The sequence below is a fragment of the Protopterus annectens genome, chromosome 7.part0 (genome assembly GCF_019279795.1).
Source record: "Protopterus annectens isolate FY-2018-M chromosome 7.part0, PAN1.0, whole genome shotgun sequence".
Classification (NCBI taxonomy): domain Eukaryota; kingdom Metazoa; phylum Chordata; order Ceratodontiformes; family Protopteridae; genus Protopterus; species Protopterus annectens.
Genome location: NC_056739.1, coordinates 205,690,897 through 205,709,960, shown reverse-complemented (window position 1 = coordinate 205,709,960; position 19,064 = coordinate 205,690,897). Strand labels below are relative to the sequence as shown.

Below are 19,064 nucleotides of genomic sequence, written 5' to 3'. Positions count from 1 at the left end.
CCCCCCCCCCCCTCACAGGCTTTCGAAAATATGACGGCAAATCCAAAACCTTCTTCCTCAGACCTATGTATCCGCACATCTTGTACTGCAACTCTTAGGCTCCATGGTGGCTACCATTACATTAGTACCACTGGCGAGGCTGCACATGAGAATCCTGCAGTGGCTCCTCTCCACACAATGGTAGTTTCTAACTCACCCACTCGACCACGTGATACGTCTTACAAACCATTGCAAGGAAGAAATGCTATGGTGGATGAAGCCACAAACGAATCTTTGGTGTCGACTGTTCCATCTCCCCCAGCCCACGGCCACAGAGATCACAGATGCTTCCCTGTTGGGGGAGGGGGGGGCATTTCCAGGGAAAGACGGTCCAAGGCACCTGGTCCCCCATGGAGGCCAATTTGCACATAAATGTCCTGGAGCTGAGGGCAGTTCTCTTAGCGTTGCAAGTGTTCCATGCATCCCTACCCTCTGGGACCATTGCAATTCAGTCAGACAACTTGTCAGTCATCTGGTATATCAACAGGCAAGGCGGAATCAGATCTTACCCCCTGTATCGGGAAGCCATGAGGATTTGGCACTGGGCAATAGCTTCCAACCGCTTTCTTATAGCAGCGCACATTCCCGGGAGTTCCAACCTTATTGCGGACAATCTGAGCAGGAACATCCTGATGCCTCACGAGTGGTCCCTGAACCCTGTAACAGCAGATCAGATCTTCTGACGTTGGGGCAAGCCTTGCTGCGATCTGTTTGCTTCCCCCCAAACTACAAATGCAGAAGCTACTTTGCCCTGATTCCCCCCTCAGGAAGAACCCCCGATGGACACTCTAACTCACGATTGACCCTCGGGTCTTCTGTATGCCTTTCCCCCATTTCCCCTCATTCCAAAATTTCTCCAGAAGCTCAGAGGTTGAGAAGCAAAGTGATCCTCGTTGCCCCCTACTGGCCCTGTCAAGTCTGGTTCCCGTTTCTATGGCCTCATCTGATTCACAGCCCAGGGATCTTGGATCATTCCCAAGACCTGTTATCTCATCGTCAGGGACTGATTCATCCGAACCTCCACAGTCTCAAGCTCACAGCTTGGTTCCTCCATTTCCAGTGATTGCCAGGCTGCCTGACATCACATATCCTGTTCGTGAAATTCTTCTGTCTACAAAAACCTTCCACGAGGAAAGTTTATTCTAGTAAATGGACTAGGATTTCTATTTGGGCCAAAGATCAGAACATAGAGCCCTTCTCTGTCTATTCAAAAGATCCTTCAATACCTGATGACTCTTTTACATGCAGGAGCCTCAACATCGATGATCACTGTACATTTAGCAGCTATCGCCAATTTTCATAATGGATTATATCGCACTGCCTATGCAAGACATTTTTGGAAGGAGCATTACACGTTAAACCTCCGGTCAAGCCTCCCTTATAACCCTGGGACTTGACTTTAGTGCTTCAGTCTCTCGCAGGTCCTCCTTTCGAGCCCTTTGATTCATGTGATTTAAAATTTTTGTTATGGAAAACTTTACTTCTAGTAGCACTTACCTCAGTGAGAAGAGTATCTGAGCTACAGGCCTTAAGTGTCAAGAGACATTACTTGATCTTCCACACGGACAGGGTGTCCCTTCGTACTGACCCTTCTTTCTTGCCCAAGATCATTTCTGGATTTTATTGATTTGACGGTTTTCTTTCCTTTTGCACACCCTGGATGTGCATCTGCAGCTTCGTTGTTATTTGGACAGGTCTAAATCTTTCAGGAAAACAAATCAATTGTTTGTGGCCTTTGTAGGACCTAGATTGGGTAAACCTGTTTCCAAAGTGACTTTATTCTCTTGGCTTAGACACGTCATTACTTTTATCTACCAACAGAATAAGCTATCCTTACCTTCCAGAATAAAGGCTCATTCTACCAGATCTATGGCTACTTCTGTAGCATTTCATTCCAGAGCCTGTATGGATGATATCTGCGCAGCAGCCACTTGGGCAAGACCTCATACCTTTATCTCTCATTACAAATTGGATTTGGCCTCCAGGGGACGAGCATCTTTTGGTTCTGTGGTGCTCAGGAATATCCTTCCTTAGGGCCACCCAGGACTCAAGTAGCTGGGGATTTGGTCCTATTTGTAATGAATAAACAAAGATTTACAACATCAGGTAAAGAAGTTATGTCTTACCGTAACGTTCCATCTGTGTTGTTGATCTATGTTCATTCATTACTTCCTGCCCTCTTTCCCCCTGCCTGGACTCCTGGTGGACTTTAGGAACTCCTGGTTCGGGTATTTGCTCAGACAGAGTCTTCTACTGTTTTTCTATTACTACCTCTATTATATAGGGGTGGGCAAAATCGATCTGAAGTAACTAGGAGAGGGGCATTATGGGTAGGTCTTAGCTGAGAGTTTTTGGCTGTTGCGAGCTTGGAAACAGCCATATTGGTTCCGAGGACAGAACCGAAGTCCTGTTTGTAAAGAATGAACAAAGATCTACAACACAGATGGAACGTTGTGGTAAGAGAGAACTTCTTTTTTTTTTTTTTTTTTTTAACATATGCTTTTCCTAGCAGTAAAGAACTAAATTAGCAAAATCTGGTGGGGATGCCATACCCGTAGCTACACCTGAACACTGAAAAATTCATTAGGCATAAAATTGTTTTTTAAAATGAGATCCATAAAAATCACAAATTAATATGTTATATATACATCAGCTAAAAGCCCTGTTTCCAACAATAAATTACAAAGCCATTCAATACCGAAATCCTGGGGAATGACTGTAAATAAATTTTATATATTGACAATGACCAGAAAAATATCCTTTTAAAATTTGGTATCCCTCAGTATATTCAATAAATACTATGAATCATATAAGACCTGGTGAAAAAATAGCAAAACACCTTTCAATTTCTGGTCAAGAAAAATAGCCAGATATTCAGTTTTCCTGCCCCACCTGAAATAGGTCTCAACGGGGGATTAAGTGGCTCTTTATGGATCTTGTTGATAGCAAACATGCAAGGAATGACAGGAAATTCAGTTTTCAAAAAAAATTAAATGAAGATGGACTAATTAGATGTTCCAACAAAACATAATTTAAAAACATGTCAGTTTTCATGTAACTAATGATGTTCTGTAGTCCTATCTCGCCTTCATTCTTACATATGGGTTCGGGGCTGATCACAAAGCTCGAAGTCACTAAGTTGGCTTGTGGCAAGGTAGGTATCCCACAATGCACTAGTAACAATCCCCAGATCTCGTTTGCTGCTCTGAGTTCAGAAGTGCTCTCTTTCTTGGCCGTGGCTAAGTTGGAATATTTTTCTTATTTAGATTTTTACAGTGTTCTTTTTGAATATAATAATTAGTTTAGTACTAATTGCTTACAGTTTGTTAACTTGTAGTAGTTAGCTAGTGTGTTTTTTGAAGTTTATTGTAAATTATTGTTGCTGTTTGTTGGCCGTCGCTTCCACAGGCCTTCCTTAGTGGTATACTTTTGTTTTTTCTGTGTGCTAGTTGTTACTAATCTTTCCTTAGGCATAGGTCTGTTTTATAATTAGGACCTATTCTAGCCTTTGTCTGTTGCTTGTTGTTCTCTATCTCGCCTACCCCTCTGTTCAGGGCTAGGCCAGTTTAAGTAAGAGGACCTAGTCCTCTACTGCCTCTTTCTTGTGTGTTTTTCCTCAGCAGGACTAGGCCCGTTTAAGTTAGAGGACCAAGTCCTCTGTTGTCTTTCTGCCTTGTGTGTTTTTTCTTGAGCAGGGCTAGGCCCATTTAAGTTAGAGGATCTTGCCTCTCTTCTTATCTTTCTGCGTTTATAGTTTGTGATTATTGTTGTGAAAGAAGTAGTATGTCTAAGGAAACCAAGGATCATAAACCTTCGGGTTTCAAGAAATGCATAAAATGTTCACAAAAAATGTCCCTGACATCTACAGGAGATGTACTTTTTGCCATTCTTTTAGTTCCCGGGTTCTCCAGGAAAGGGGGAACAAACTGATCTTGAAAGGTCTCCTTAAACCTTCCTTTGAGGAGGATTTAGCTAGCTCTTCCTCTTCTCACTCTAGGTCTCCCTCTTCTAAAAAAGAGAAAGTCAAGTCGGTGAAAAGACAGTCTCCTACACAGACTGTTAAATCAGGACCTCCATAGAAAATTGCCAAAGTTGACAAGCCTTCTACCTCTTCGGCTTCTCTGCCTTAGGAGCCAGTCGAGGTTACTGACATAGACTGTCCAGCTTCGGCCCCAAGTTTTTCAGAGCCGATAGCTGAGTCCATATCTCAGAGCCGGTCAAGAGATTTCTTACCGGTATCCCCCACACTTAGATCTCCAATTTTGCAGAGATCTCGATCTCCCTACCTTGTCTTCCAGATCCTCCAGGAGTCTTTCTGAGGAGGATAGCGAGAGAGTGGTGCTTAGACTTTTGAAGTCGTCAGCGCTAGCAAATTTGTTGTTGGCTCCGACCCAATTGGTTCTGGAGCCATCTAAGACCATATTACCTGCGCATGTTCCTCCTCTGGGCCATGTCGGTCTTTCAGAGCCAGAGCTGTCGGTGCCATTTGTTGTGGAACCATCTGTTCCAGCACCCCAACTGTCTGTCTCGGAGCCGAGTTCCGCACCGACACCTTCGGTGCCATCCCTGGTGTCCAGGAGCCGAAGCTCACCAGTCTGCCCCGATGGGGACACTTGGACCCGAACTTCTTCGGTTCCGAGCCTACTTCTCATTGCATTGGCTCGGCTGAGCTCGGATCCTACATCTGTCTCGGAGCCGATCGCTCTGGAGCTGAGGGCTACTTCCACTTCCTCGGAACTGTTGGTGTCCTCAGAGCCGGAGAGATATGCCTTCGAGATGATGAGAAGCATGCTGTCTAGATCTTCAGCTCCACACAAGGGTACCGATGCCTTTCCCCCTCAAGCTCCGACCTCTGTGTCAGCACCATCTCTCTCTGTTGACACAGAGACCCGCAGCTTCAGGAGCCCCCCTTGGGTGGTCCCCAGTCTTCCAAGACCTCCCCAGAATACCCTTTTGAGGAGCCTCCTCAGAAGAGAACTTGCAAGAGGAAGCACGTAGACTCCCCTGATGAGTCCACCTCTGACACTGACCTCGAGGAATCAGAAGGGTCCCCTAGGTCATCCTCTGATGATATCTCCTTCATAGATATCCTAGAGATCCTGAAACAGAGAGGCGGCTGGCCCACTGTCATCCCTTCTGATGAGAAGTCAGTGTACCTGAAGGCTTTCGAGTCTCAACCTTCAGCCTCTTGAGTGTCTCCACCTTTCGATAAGCTGTTAGATTTGGTGAGTCGAAAGGTGTGGGAAACTCCTGATGCCGTGGAACCAGTCCCCAGAAGGCCTTACAAATTTCTTTCAGCTCCTAGGGAAAAAGAGTTTCTGACCAAAGGTGTGCCTGTAGATGCCATGGTAGTGGTAGCAGCCACAAAGACGGAACTAGCAGAAACTTCCTCATCTGTCCACCCACCGAACAAAGAGTCTGGAACGATGGACAGGTGCAGGAAGCGTATTTTTTCTTCAGCAGCTTTTACACTCAGATCACTGAATTACCTCACCCATTTCACTAGGCTACAAAGAAATCTCCTAAAAGAGCTAGGAGATACTCTCGAAGGTACTTCAACTGAAGGAGTCCCTGAGAAGGTTACTGCTCAGTTGCCCATCTTAAACTCTATGGTTGCAGCAGATGGAGCGAGCAGGGCAGCAAATTCAGGAGTTTTCCTTAGGAGACGCTCCTGGATGCGCTTATGTAAGAGCCCTTCAAATCTGCATTTACCAATGCCCCCTTTGACGTTTCCTCTCTGTTTGGACCAAAGGTAAAAGACACTCACCAAATGCGAGCAGGAAGGGAAGACTCTCTCTGCCGTGGGAGTACATTTTTCTGTCCCTTCTAGACCATACCCTAAAGGTCAGAGAGGCGGAAAAATGTGGTTCAAGAAATCCAAGAGATTTTTCCCAGATGCACAAGGTGATTCCTTCTCCAGAGGCAGAGGAGCAGGAAATAATGGTAGACATCGCCCTAGAGGCAGGGGGGTCCGCAAAACCAGGGTGGCCGCGATTCCTTTCGTGGACGTACCTATCAGCACTCATGAAGTGGAGCCCGACTGTGCTTCTCTTGAGCCAGTTGGGGGTCGCTTATCTTTGTACCCAGAAGCCTGTCACAACATCACACAAGACAAGTGGGTGAAAAGAATAATTTCCAGAGGATACTCCATACCCTTCTCTTTTCCACCGCATCTAACCAAGAGAATCCCAGATGTTCTACCCAGTCACAGGGATCAAGCAACTATAGAAGTCCAAAGGTTGCTTCAAAAGAGAGTCATCCAAGCCGTCCCCGCAGACCTGATAGGATTCGGAACTTACTCCAGATTCTTTTTAGTACCAAAACGAACAGGGGACTGGAGCCACATCTTGGATATCAGCAAGTTAAACGAATCAGTGAAGAAGTCCAAGTTCCGAATGATAACACTGCAGTCTATACTCTGTTAGGGGAGACACTGAGAGATGCACTTGTCTACAATTGGCCCTCGGGACTTCTTTATGCTTTTCCTCCCTTTCCGCTAATATCGAAAGTGATCCAGAAAGCAAAGACTTTGGGAAGCAGAATGATTCTTATCACTCCTTACTGACCTTGTAAGATTTGGTTCCCTTTTCTCGGGCGTCACCTTCTGGACAATCCATGGACTCTGGACCCAGTACCAGACCTTCTGACACATATGTCAGGCACGTTCCATCCCTGTCTCCACACCCTCAACTTGACAACGTGGCTGCTCCACTTCCATCCCTAGTCAGGTTTCATGATTTCTTCCCTGCGGTTACACATATCCTGACGTCTTCTCATAAACCTTCTACGAGAAAATTGTATGCTAGCAAATGGAAAAGATTTTCTGTGTGGGCACAAGCTAAGAACATAGGATCCATACACAGCCTCCATTCCCGTAGTGTTAGAATTTCTAACCAGATTTTTTCATCAGGGATCAGCTGCTGCTACAATCGAATTTCAATTAGCAGCTATCTCCAATTTTCATTTGCAACAACATGAACCTAATCTTATGTCTCACAGATTGTGTAGATCATTTTTAAAAGGCACTACCTTACTAAGACCTCCTTTTCAAGAACCTATATCTCCCTGGGATCTAAATTTTGTTCTTTCAAAACTTATCTCACTGCCTTTTGAACCTTCACATACATGTGATTTAAAGTTCCTTTCATGGAAGACCATTTTTCTGGTAGCCATTACGTCCGCTAGAAGAGTGTCAGAGCTGCAAGCGCACTCAAACCTCTTTACTTGATATTTCATAGAGACAGAGTTTCTCTTCGCACTAACCCTTCCTTCGTCCCCAAGATTTGTTCTCAGTCAAATATGAATCAAACTATTGAACTGCCAGTCTTTTTTCCAAATCATGCAAATAAAGCGGAATATAAGTTTCATCATCTTGATGTACACAGACAGTTAAGGTTCTATCTACATAGAACCAAAGAGTTTAGGAGATCAGACCAATTATTTTGTATCTTTTTCGGAGATGAGAGAAGGAATGCCAGTCTCCAAGATAACATTATCAAGCTGTATTTCAAATTGCATATCCTTTATTTACTCTTCTAATAGCAAACAACTCCCATTTAAAATTAAAGCTCATTCCACCAGGTCTGTATCCACATCTGCCACTTTTCAAGCCAGAATTCCAGTGGACAGTATGTGAAGCAGCAACTTGGGCTACCCCTCATACCTTTATTACTCATTACAAATTGGACTTGGCCTCTAGCGGTAGAGCCTCCTTTGGTTCCACAATTCTTAGGCATATATTCCCACCCGAGAAAAAGATGCTAGGGACGCCGTCCCATATGTAAGAATGAAGGCGAGATAGGACTATAGAACATAAAGAAGTTGTGTACTCACCATGACGTTCCATCTTTGTAGTCCATCTTGCCCTTCATTCTTACAAACTCACCCACCTACCCCCGTCCATGTATCCTTGGAGGATCTGGAGACAAGATAATGTCTATCTTCCTTAGGGTTGGAGACCTTTCATCTTTTTTTTTCCTTGTGGAAATACTTTATATCATATTTATAGATAGCAGCAAACATGATCTGGGGATTGTTACTAGTACTTTGTGGGATACCTACCTTGCCACGAGCCAACTTAGAGACTTCAACTTTAATCGGCCGAGTCAGAGCCAAGGATCGGCCCCGAACCCATATGTAAGAATGGAGGGCGAGATGGACTACAAACATGGAACGTTATGGTGAGTACATAACTTTTTTACCTTATTCCTTGAAGCAGCTTAATAAAAGCGGTCATTGTATAAGTTGTCAAACATTTTAGAACAGTATTAAAAATGTCTGTGATGTCAACGCCACCTCCTTTGTCTGGTTCCAGTACTCTCACCAAACTATTCTGGGACGAATCTTTTTAAAATTTTGTATTCAGTAGGCATGAGGTTGTAATGTCTGTTCATGTTCCTTTTTATTTAATAAATAAATGCTCAACCAAATTCTCACATAATTTTGTAGGAGCTGCTAAAGGTGGATTGTAAGTATTCCTCTTATGTTGTTCATTTTCAGTTTGAGATCCAGGAACACAAAAGGATAAATAAGCTTCCTACAAAATACTTTCACTTCAGTCAACACTGAAGTTAATATTTCCACAGTTGGATGGTAAAAAGTAAAATTTAAAAAGAATCAAATGATCCAGGGATAAAATTAAGTCACTGAAACTGTGTAGAAGATGAGAAAAAAACTACTGCCAAAACTCTCATTCCCACCAGCTGCAATAAAATGCTGTTCTCAGTTTGTGGGCTATTGTTCCATCCAGTAGTGTTGTTCTTTTGCTCTCCATTCACTAACCATGCAGATCTTCTGGTTAAAAAAAAAATCCTCATCAACAGAATTGGTTAATGCCAGAGATAAACTGTCTTGCTGAAATTCATCCAAGATGCCTAATGAATTCAGTTTAACACCTATAGTGTGATGTTGAAATAGCTGCTCCTTCTGCCTCTGAATTGGAAACCTGGTATTGTGGCCCTTACTTTGTTTACCCTTGGAAAATGAGTGAAGTTTTCTTTTGGAATTTTTATCCCTAGCCATTTTTTTAATTTTCCCATTCTTTTTAATTAATAATTGATCATCCAGTATAGAAAATGTAGTTCATATTCCTTTTTGTAAACTGGAAATGTGGAATCATCCATTATAGATAAGAGAAGTAAGTTCATGGCAGAGATCCTAGATGCACTTGGAATTATGCTTAATTATCTATAGAAACTCAAAGCCGATCCTATCAACAAACTTAATAAATATGCAGGGATGACCCATCCTCGGTGCCATACGGATACTTGAATAATTGTAACCCTTTAGGAACCAACTTTCCTTAATACACTCCAAAAGATTACCCAACTGTAAAGTTTTCAATTTCCACAACTTTTTAAACAAATCAACTAGTTTTACTAAAGACTGCCCTTCAACTTGGGTTGTAGCAAGAAGTATCCAAGTAAAACTTCAAGTCACAGTTTTTACCACTAAACTTGTCATTGCTAGCACCCTCTGCATAAGTCTTTTCCAGCTAGTTTGAGAGTCATTAGTAGATTTATTCACACTGCACTGAACTTGAGATTATTGCTCACCAGGGCTAACATGTTACAGTTACCTCAATCCAACTAAAAAAATGTATAGTCACTGTACCGTACAGGAGAAATACTTTACTAGTTTTGTGCTTTCATGAAAAAATAAGATTTCACCAGAACAAAGTCACATCCACCACCATCAGTTCAGTTAAATTGCAACACATCAGTCACATGAGCAAAACCTCCAATGCCATATTATTTACGCTTACGCTTATCGGTTTATACAGCTTTGGAACCTGGCTGGCTGTGTCCAATCCTTGGCAGGACATTCCATATAGCTTAAGGCTACTGCAACCGTGATCTGTTTGAACATATAGTTCTATGGTAAGTTTACTTACACAATTGTACTTTCTGCTGTCTAGGGACTTATTCATACCCCACCTTACCTTCTAGCTACTTGACATCTAATGACAACTCAAAAACAGTGGACAGTCTTATTGCTTGTATCTAGTGATGTCTACCTGATGTCTGTTTTTCTTTCATTGTCTTCCCCATCTAAACTTAATTCTGATGTCATTTTCATTTACCGTCCAGTCTAATTCTAACATGTCCATAAGGTTAATCTCACATGCAGCGGAAGGAAGGTTCCTCATGGGCAGTGGGTTCAGGCATATTTGTCAGGTGACATGCCTGGATGCGGTTTTGTGAAGTCCTTCAAATCATCTTTTATCAGTGCTCCCTTTAATGGATCTTCCTTGTTTGGCCCAACAGTGAAAGAAACGCTCTCCCGTTGTGAGCAAAAATGGAAGACCTTGCCTGCCATGGAAATACATTTTGTACCCTGCAGAGAATTTTCCTGGAGTCGGCGTGGAGGTAAAAAGATGTGGTTCCAAAAGTCACAAGATCCTTTCCAGGACTCACGAGGGAAAACTTTTCCCAGAGGGGGGGGTTCTAGTGGAAGATGCCACTTTCACTGCAAAGATGGTCTGCAAAACCAATGATTTCAAGATTCATTCTCAGATAAACCCTTTCAGCACTCTAAAAGGTCGGCCTGACTACTCTACTCTGGAGGCAGTCAGGGGGCACTTATAGCTGCACCCAGAAGCCTGGGCATCACTCACTAATGACACTTGGGTGCAAAAAATTATATCCAAAAGCTATTTCATTTCTTTATTGATAACCAAAACCTCACTAGCCAAATAGAAAAGGCTCCCAAATCAGCGAGAGTTAGCAGCCATCGAAATTCAAAAGCTGCTAGAGAAGAGTCATCCAAGAGGTTCCACCAGACCAGAGAGGATTTGGAACTTACTCAAGGTTCTTTTTAGTGCCAAACAAAACAGGGGACCCGAGACCCATTTTGGACCTTAGCAGTCTAAATCAGTCTGTAGAACTCCAATTTCTAGATTGTCATGGTTCACTCCATTCTACCTTTCTACAGAAGGATGATTAGATGTGCCGTATCGATCTCCAGGATGGTTACTATCGCATCAAAATGAACAAATGCTCCTGGAGATATCTATGTTTTTCAGCTAGGAGCCTGTCATTACCGGTTCAGAGCCCTGCCCTTGAGTCTCACCACAACCCCCAGGGTGTTTAAGTGCTTGGCAGTTGTAGCAGCTCACCTGAGACTACTTAGATTCAGAGTGTTTCCTTACCTAGACGACTGGCTTCTCACTGCTCCAACCAGCCATCATCTCCAGAAGGCCATGAATTATTTGCTGTATGTCAGACTTTAGGGATCACAGTCTTTTATGCCAAGTCCCATCTACAACCCATTCAAGACTTGGAGGTTATAGGACCTTGCCTGGATACCACTAATCAAGTGGACTTTCTTCCATCAAACAGTCCATAAGATTACAGATGAACAAATTCTTTCATACCCTTCTCCCCCAGCAAAAGTGGTTCTTCAGGCTTTAGGATCAGTGATGGCTGCTGTTACTTTGGTCCCAATGGCTTGATTCCATATGCGTGTTTTTCCATGGACTCTAGCTGTTCAATGGTCAATTCTTTTACAGCCTGTGTTCTATCCAATTAAAACTTTTCAGGTTTCCAAGGATTCCTTGCACTGGTGGGTACAGTCTAAAGAAGTTTGTCACGGATGCCCCTTTGTGTTTCCACCCCCGGTAGCCACTGTGACCATGGATACCTCCCAATTGGGGTATTGGGGGGGGGATTTCTTGGGATGAAAAGTCCAAGTCACATGGTCCCCAGAACAGACTGATCTGCATATCAGTATCCTGGAGATGAGGGCGGTCCTCCTAGAGTTGTAGGCCTTTCAGGACTCCATTCGTCCAGGGACAAAAGCTTTCCAAACAAACATGTCTGCAGTTTGGTACATCAACAAAAAGGGGAGAACCCAATCCTATCCCCTTTGTCGAGAGACGATGTGTGTGTGGCATTGGGCGATCTACTCCATCCACTTTCTTTTGGCAACGCACATCCTGGGGAAATCTAGCATGCAATCAGACAGACTCAGCAGGTCCATCCTGATGTTTCACGAGTCTTCTATCAACCAGTTGGTGGCGGAGAATATTTTCCTTTAGTGTGGTCAACCTTGCTGTGATCTATTCACCTCTTCCCACAAGTGCAGGAGGTTCTTTGCCCTTTTCACCTCACAGGAGAATCAACAAGAGATGCTAAGACTAAACAAGTTCCTGATTTAACCAAGTGGTTGTCTTTAGATAGGGATAAGATCAGCTGAAGTGAACCTTCGTGCTCATTTTCTGATACCTACTTCATCCATTCTCTGGCTTGCAGGGGAACCAGAACATAATCCAGCTTACAAAAATTAAGGAGCTCTTTATATACCAGATGATAAATGAAAGTCTTTAATTGAAGATTTAACTGACAGGGGTACTTTAATCCTTAAAGTATGAAATATGTCTGTTAATGAACTTTTTGAATGGTATGGGTTTGATATGTTGGACTGTGTTTTACACCTGTTGCACTGCAGTATAGCAAAGATGATGGCCAACATTTCAACAGTTCTCTTACTGGTCTTGTTTTTTTTTGTGTTCTTCCCTTCACAGATATGGCTAATTTGTCCTTGAATGACAATGATGGATCCAGTGGAGCTTCAGACCAGGATACTTTGGCACCTCTTCCCCTTCCAGGTGCCACCCCATGGCCAATAATGCATACCTTTCCGTACCAGTACCCAGCACCACATCCATACTCCACCCAGCCACCACCATATCATGAACTGACCTCATATAGCTATGGTGGGGGCAGTGCCGGTAGCCAGCACAGTGAAGGTAAGTGTTCTATAAACTTCCTGTTTGTTTTTCTTCCATCATAGTGTTGTAGGTAGCAGGAAACTACATAATACCATGTCAACTTAAAAGTGTGTGTCAGGACAGTCTTGTCTTTAACATCCTGGCAAATTAGTTGTGCAGTGACCAAGTTCATCTGTTTAAATTAAAAACTGGGTTGTGGTGACGGTTTCATTGTACAGGACTGATATCAGTTAATGGGTAACTGGTGAGGTTTTCACTTCTGATAACGTCAGATTGTGCAGATTGACATAATGTGATCTAGCTGGTACATGCCATGATTTCAAATGCTACACTAGAAAGGCAGCTCCAGTTCCTTTGCTTTCTAGACCTTTTTCTGCTACACACAGTTCATATCTCCATCGTAATGTTTAGCATTTCTGGTTTGGTACTTGAAATTCTGAAACCCTGTAAGTGGCCATGCACTCTAGGACCCATACTTTCACTGTGTAAACTGCCTCAAGGAACATGACATATGACGCATTGCCACAAGTGCCAGAGGCTGAGGAAAAAAGCCAAAGACCTACATGAACTCATTGAAGATGGCAGGTGTGGAAGATGCTCAGCACATAGACTTTGCAGGATTGCCCTAAGTAACAGTCGTGAGTTGGTACCAGTCCAGAGGCCAAGCATCACTGAAAGCCTCATCTGCCGTGGCCTCATGTTCCTTATGAGGCACAGTCTTCCCTTTGTGTTTGCAAAGGGGTGAAGTTGAAGCCTTTTGTCTGCTTATGATAGGAGTGTGGGTGGTACATTCATGGCAATGCACTAAAGGGGATGCAGCTTGGGTTATCATTACCAGCATTTCCATGTTCATGCATCTGCAGTATGATTGCATCTGGCTAGCTCATGAGGAGTGATTCTGAATCTTTGGACAAAAGGGATCATTGGGTGAGATAGGAATTGGAAGGGGGGGGGTCTGCTTCTCCCCTAGAATGAGTTGGGTGAGACTTGATTAGGTCCTCCTTGTTCCTTCCTTGCCATTTAAGCCCATGGAGATGATCCTGTGGACATTTGTGCATTGTATTTTTAGATCTTGTGAGACATGTTCTTGCAGGCAGCTTATTACCAGCATCACCTCTGTTGTGCACTACCTTAAGCATTAGGGTCCCAGCAGCTGATGCACCCCAGTCGTTTGCTTATTAGTTCAATTGTTGTCAACTCAGTTGTGCACAGCCTCAAGCATTAGTGCCTCAGCAGTTGATGTGCTCCTGTTATTTGCTTATGCCTTCACGTATTGGATGAACTGATGCTGGTGTATGCTGAAAAGAGGAATTAGCGTATGGTCTCCCTGTCTCTTAGTAGCCTCCCTTCAAATAGGATTTTGATTTGGGGATGCTCTCAGGCTCATTAGGGACTCTTGACTCATGCAGTCCACTGTGGAGTGTCATGCTGCTCTTCTGACTTACTCTCATTAATGTCTGAATCCGTGATGGTGAACCTTTTGGGCTCAGCTTGTCAAAAATGTGGAAAATACCTGCCTTGACTCTGCTGCTGTGTCACCCCCACCGAACAAAAGAGAAACAATTCTTTACATATCCATTTATTTAAAAAAGGCAGTCCAATCGTGTGCTGCTGTGTATTATAAAAGTAAAAAAAAAATCTGTGACTTACAATATAAAAATCTATATGCGCTCTGATAAATGGGCTTACCAAAGGTCATTTTTTAAATAAGGAAAATCTAAGTCAAAAGACACTGAATGAATAGTGCACCAAAAAATTCCCCTACTTTTTAATAGTAATCTTGAATTGAGTTAAAAAAATCTGGAAAGCATTGCATTTGATTTAATTAACATGAGTTAATGATTTTTTTGTTGCTGAGTTTTAATAAATAAGTGCATGGTCACATATTTCTTGTATTTTTGTTCATTCAATGTCTTTGGTAATTTGAGTGTTGGTGAATGCTGATATGTCACCCAAAACGCTGTGGTGTGTCATAGGTTCGCCATCATTATCAGGGTAAACATGATGAAAAAACTTTGATCAGTGGAACCTACCTTGAACTATACCATTTTTTCAACCCATAATCATCCAGATTCATTTTTCTCTATTCTTTAGGAATATGCCTTCTGTGAACTTCAAAGGAGTGGATTAGTGTCCTGACTAAGCATTCTAGGGCAGATAGTTGTGTGATGTCTTTTTGGGTTCCCTTTGAAATTGCAGTGACCGTATTAATCCTTAGAACACCAATGCTAAAAATTAAAAAGTGGTACATGTATATTTAGTATACAACTCCCAAGACCACTGACTGCAACCTTGTATTAAGTTACAGGGGTGTGGCCATAGTCCCTTGTGTCTTGGGGTGCATGAGGCAAAGCTCCCCAAAATGGGGAGTTTAAGGATCTGCTGTGCTGCTTTGGCAGTTGTACTTTATTTGTAAAGTCTGCAGTTAGGGAGGCTTGTCTTAGGCTTGTGCAAGTCCTTGAGAAACCAGAACATCTGTCCACCTTTACTGCCTGATGAGGAATCTATGGCACAGGACAGAGTAGGCAAAAAAGGTTTCTTCTTTTTTACTTTTGGGTTAAGTTTTCAGTTAAATGTCTTTCCTTCTGCCTTTTCCAGTTGTTCTGTGTGGGCCATGCTTTGTAAAGACTGGAAGAGAATCCTGATTCTGAGATCAAGGTGGCTGTGGAAAGGATCTTTGCAATGTTTTATGCTGGGTGCTTTCGCTGCTCCATTTCAGATTTCTAAATTTGTATGACAGTGGATAGGGCAATAAGCTCAGAAATGTCTATGCCAGCTGGTGTGACTTAGATTTTCCTTATTTAAAAATGACCTTTGGTAAGCCATTTGGATGCCCCCTCCAGTAGTGATGCCTTCTTGAGACAGGTCTCCCAGAATCTGTCTAAGAAATGACTAAACAGGAAATAGGTTTGTGTGCACTCTGGATGGCTGCTACAAACAATGGTTAGCACGTTGCATCAGTTTTTGTTGCAAAACTTTGACAGGGCTCTGCAGAAAGGGGCTAGACTCTATTCTAGAAGATGCACAGCTTCTGCCACGAACCCTCCGCCAAAGGAGGAGGATTAATGCAAGGACGTTTTAGAAACAGTCACCTGGTTGTAGCTTTATTCCTTTTCCCAGCATTGACTGGATTTTGCTTCTAAAGGGCATTCAGAAGTTTTCTTCTACACAGTAGGCTAACCACTGTACCTGGGTGAGCAGCTGTGGAAATTGTCCCTCTAGTGATGGCTGTGATCCCCACAAAGAACATAGTGCAGTTGTGTAAACAGTTTTTCGTAACTGTAGATGTTTGCTTGTGTTTCCTGTTTGCTCTCCCTTCATCCCATCTACTACAGTACAACTGTAGAGACTAAGTTGGTAACCATATACTCTTCCTCTTTCATATTTGCACTGTTGCTCCCTGCTTTCCCTGTCCAGGTTTTCAAAGTAGAGTTTGAAGTCTCCATGTCAAAGACTGCATCCTTGGAGTAATTCCTTGTTAGTACCCAATTATGTAGGCTGTGCCCTATTTGAGAACAAGAAAGAACCAAAGATGGCATGGGTGAATGCCATATATATACGAGATATGTGAAGACGTTCAAGGGAGGGTGAAATTGGAAAATGTGCTCAACTCTGAAAGCCAGGTCAGATGTTGGACTTGGCCAGCAGCAGAGATCCCTGTAGTGAGGACCTCAACACTGACCACACCCGAACAGTTTGCACAAGGTTGACAGTTTCCTAAGCTTAAAGTATGCAGCATTCGTTTTCTAGTTAAGGGCAAATTTTGGAAAAGTGATGTCTTCTGTTTTATCATGCCTTTTGTGCTCCTACTGTGAATGGTCTTATCTAGTATCTGTTACTATGACATATAAAACCATTCCAAGCAACTGTTTAATACCCTTCCCCTTTTATAACTTGATGAAATGCTGAATCTGCACCTCTTTAGTACATAAAATAGATCAGTTTCTAATTTGAGCATTGCAGTATGGTCAAGCTTATATCTTTGACTTTTCCTTCCTTACTACTCCGTTTTCTTTCTTTATCTGTAATGAAAATTACATGATTTACTGTCTTCCTCACAGATTAATAGAGCACGCAGAAATAACAATATTATACGAAACAAGAGGAAGAGAGGAGTATCTAATTCAGTTTACCGACCACTTTGAAATAGTTGTAATCAGAATGTTGCTGTCTCAGTGACTACTTTTTAGTCCCTTTCACCCTCCCCCCATTCATTTATTGTGTCAGCAAGCATGTCATATAGCAGCAGTACCAAACATTGCTGCTAACCTTACTGATTTAATAGCCCAAGCGAAAGTGTAATAAATTAAATTAAAACGAAGGAAATACCAACATAGTTTATAAATTATTGCAAAGTTATTAACAGCAAATGTGATAGCCTCTTTTTATGACCAATGGAACAATTTAAGTTACAGTTCTTGGTCACATTAGTCTCCCTTGAGCACAAAGTTGATATGCAAAATGTCTTATATTTTTCTATCTCAGCCTTTGCTAACCCAAAATCTTGAAAGGTTATTGGCCCCACTGGAATGGTTGTCTTGAAAAACACTGTTTTTTTTAATTTAATCTTCAAGTCTAATTTCTTACAGTCTCTGAAAAGTGGGATGAACTATTTTTCTTTTCAGCCTGGTTTCTTTCCTTCAAGCTGCAGGATTTTACCATTTCTCCAAAGCTCACTCAGCATTCTTTCCTTCTGTTGAGAAGTCTGCATTTTTAGTAGGATTGATCCTTGAAAACTGGTAGCTGATACCCGTGCATATATACACTGTTTGCTGTCACATTTTTTTCTTGGGCCATCCCCTGTCCATCTCAACACTTGCTTCGTCATAAAACTTCTGCAGTCTTGATCTTCCATTCTTTCCAGAATGTTAATAAATGTTAGGTTTTCTCTTCCTTCTTGATTTTTTAATTCTAACAGTTTTTTCTTCCATTTCTTCTTGAGCTACTTCCATTTCTCCCAATCTGATGGTGTACTCAATATTCACATTTTTTTTTTAGTTTTTCCAGATTGTATGAGTTTATGGATAATACATATTCCAGATCTTCCAATCTTTTTTTTTAGTATTTTTCTTATATTCTTCTAGTGTTTCATACATATTGACAGTTGTAAAGTTTGAGTTTTCAATTTATTTCAGTCATCTCAGTTGTTGCTGTCCAGTCATTCATTTTGCCTTTCATGTGCCTTCTTCCTGGCTACTGCTCCTTGAGTTAACTATTGGCTGTGTCTTGCATGGTACTCTGCTATTCTCTCTGTCTTATTCCTCCCCCAAGTCACCTGCAAAACACAGGGGTAATTTGAATTAAACTCAAAACTCTCTTTTCAAATTGGATAAGCCAACTTTTAAGGTATTTTATTTTTTACTGTGTGATGGAGGACTGTACGAAATGTCTCAGCAGCATGGCACCATAACTGAAGTCTTCATGGCTAATAGATTTTAGTGTCAACTTCAGCATTGATACACATATTCCAAACCAACCTATCCTAGATAGAATCAAGCCGCCAGTCATCACAAGAAAGCACGTACTGAATGTACTTTCCAGAAGTGAAGAATACCTCATCCATGGGGCCTGACAACATACCATGTTGCCTAATTAATAGTACTAATCAAACACTGGTGGACTCACTCCTCAAACTCTTCAATCTGAGTCTGTTAAATGGTTTTCTGTTACAGGACTGGTGTACAGCTCTCTCACTACCACTCTACAAGGGTCACTGCATCACACTCCCGTCTGACTAACAAGTCTTGTATGCAAAATGTAATTGTGGGCCTAACAGTAATATCAAAAATGTTATCAGACTCGACTCCCAGCAGTTAGATATTGCCAAGAGTAAATCTTGTCTAATGAATCTTGTAACCTTCTTTGAAAGGTTTACTGAGGTTGACTGTGGAAAAGCTATCTGCAGTGTGTACCTTGACCCTCCCTAAGGTATTTGATACCATACCACATGCAAATATAATAAACAAATTGAAGTCCAACTTGACCCATATGTGGTTAGATGGATAGCCAACTGACTTAGAGCTAGTACTCATAGTATGAACGTCCTCTGAGAACTTGAAAATGGCCAGTGTAGTCCTGAGACCTCTGCTGCTGATCATCATGTGTATCATTGCTGCAGTAGCATTTGCTATGAGTTGTATCTTGCCAAGCTTCAGGACACTGTCCTTGCTCCAAAACCATCAGTCAGCTCAAGTTAAGATGACTAAAAAGGCAGGTTTGAGCCACCAAGCCCTTCAGAGCTCTCTTGCCAATAAAGAGAACGTTCCTCGGAGGCTTTCAAGGATCAGCAGTCAGT

At 42.3% G+C, this 19,064-nt stretch overlaps 1 protein-coding gene across 1 annotated transcript in view; it reads left to right on the top strand.

The window, feature by feature from the left end:
• DVL2 (dishevelled segment polarity protein 2) overlaps positions 1 to 19,064 on the top strand; it is a 1,986,500-nt gene that overhangs the window by 1,897,398 nt on the left and 70,038 nt on the right. The window contains exon 14 of the mRNA XM_044076705.1: positions 12,563 to 12,787. Coding sequence (XP_043932640.1) covers positions 12,563 to 12,787 — 225 coding nt within the window. The remainder of the gene's footprint in view (positions 1 to 12,562; positions 12,788 to 19,064) is intronic.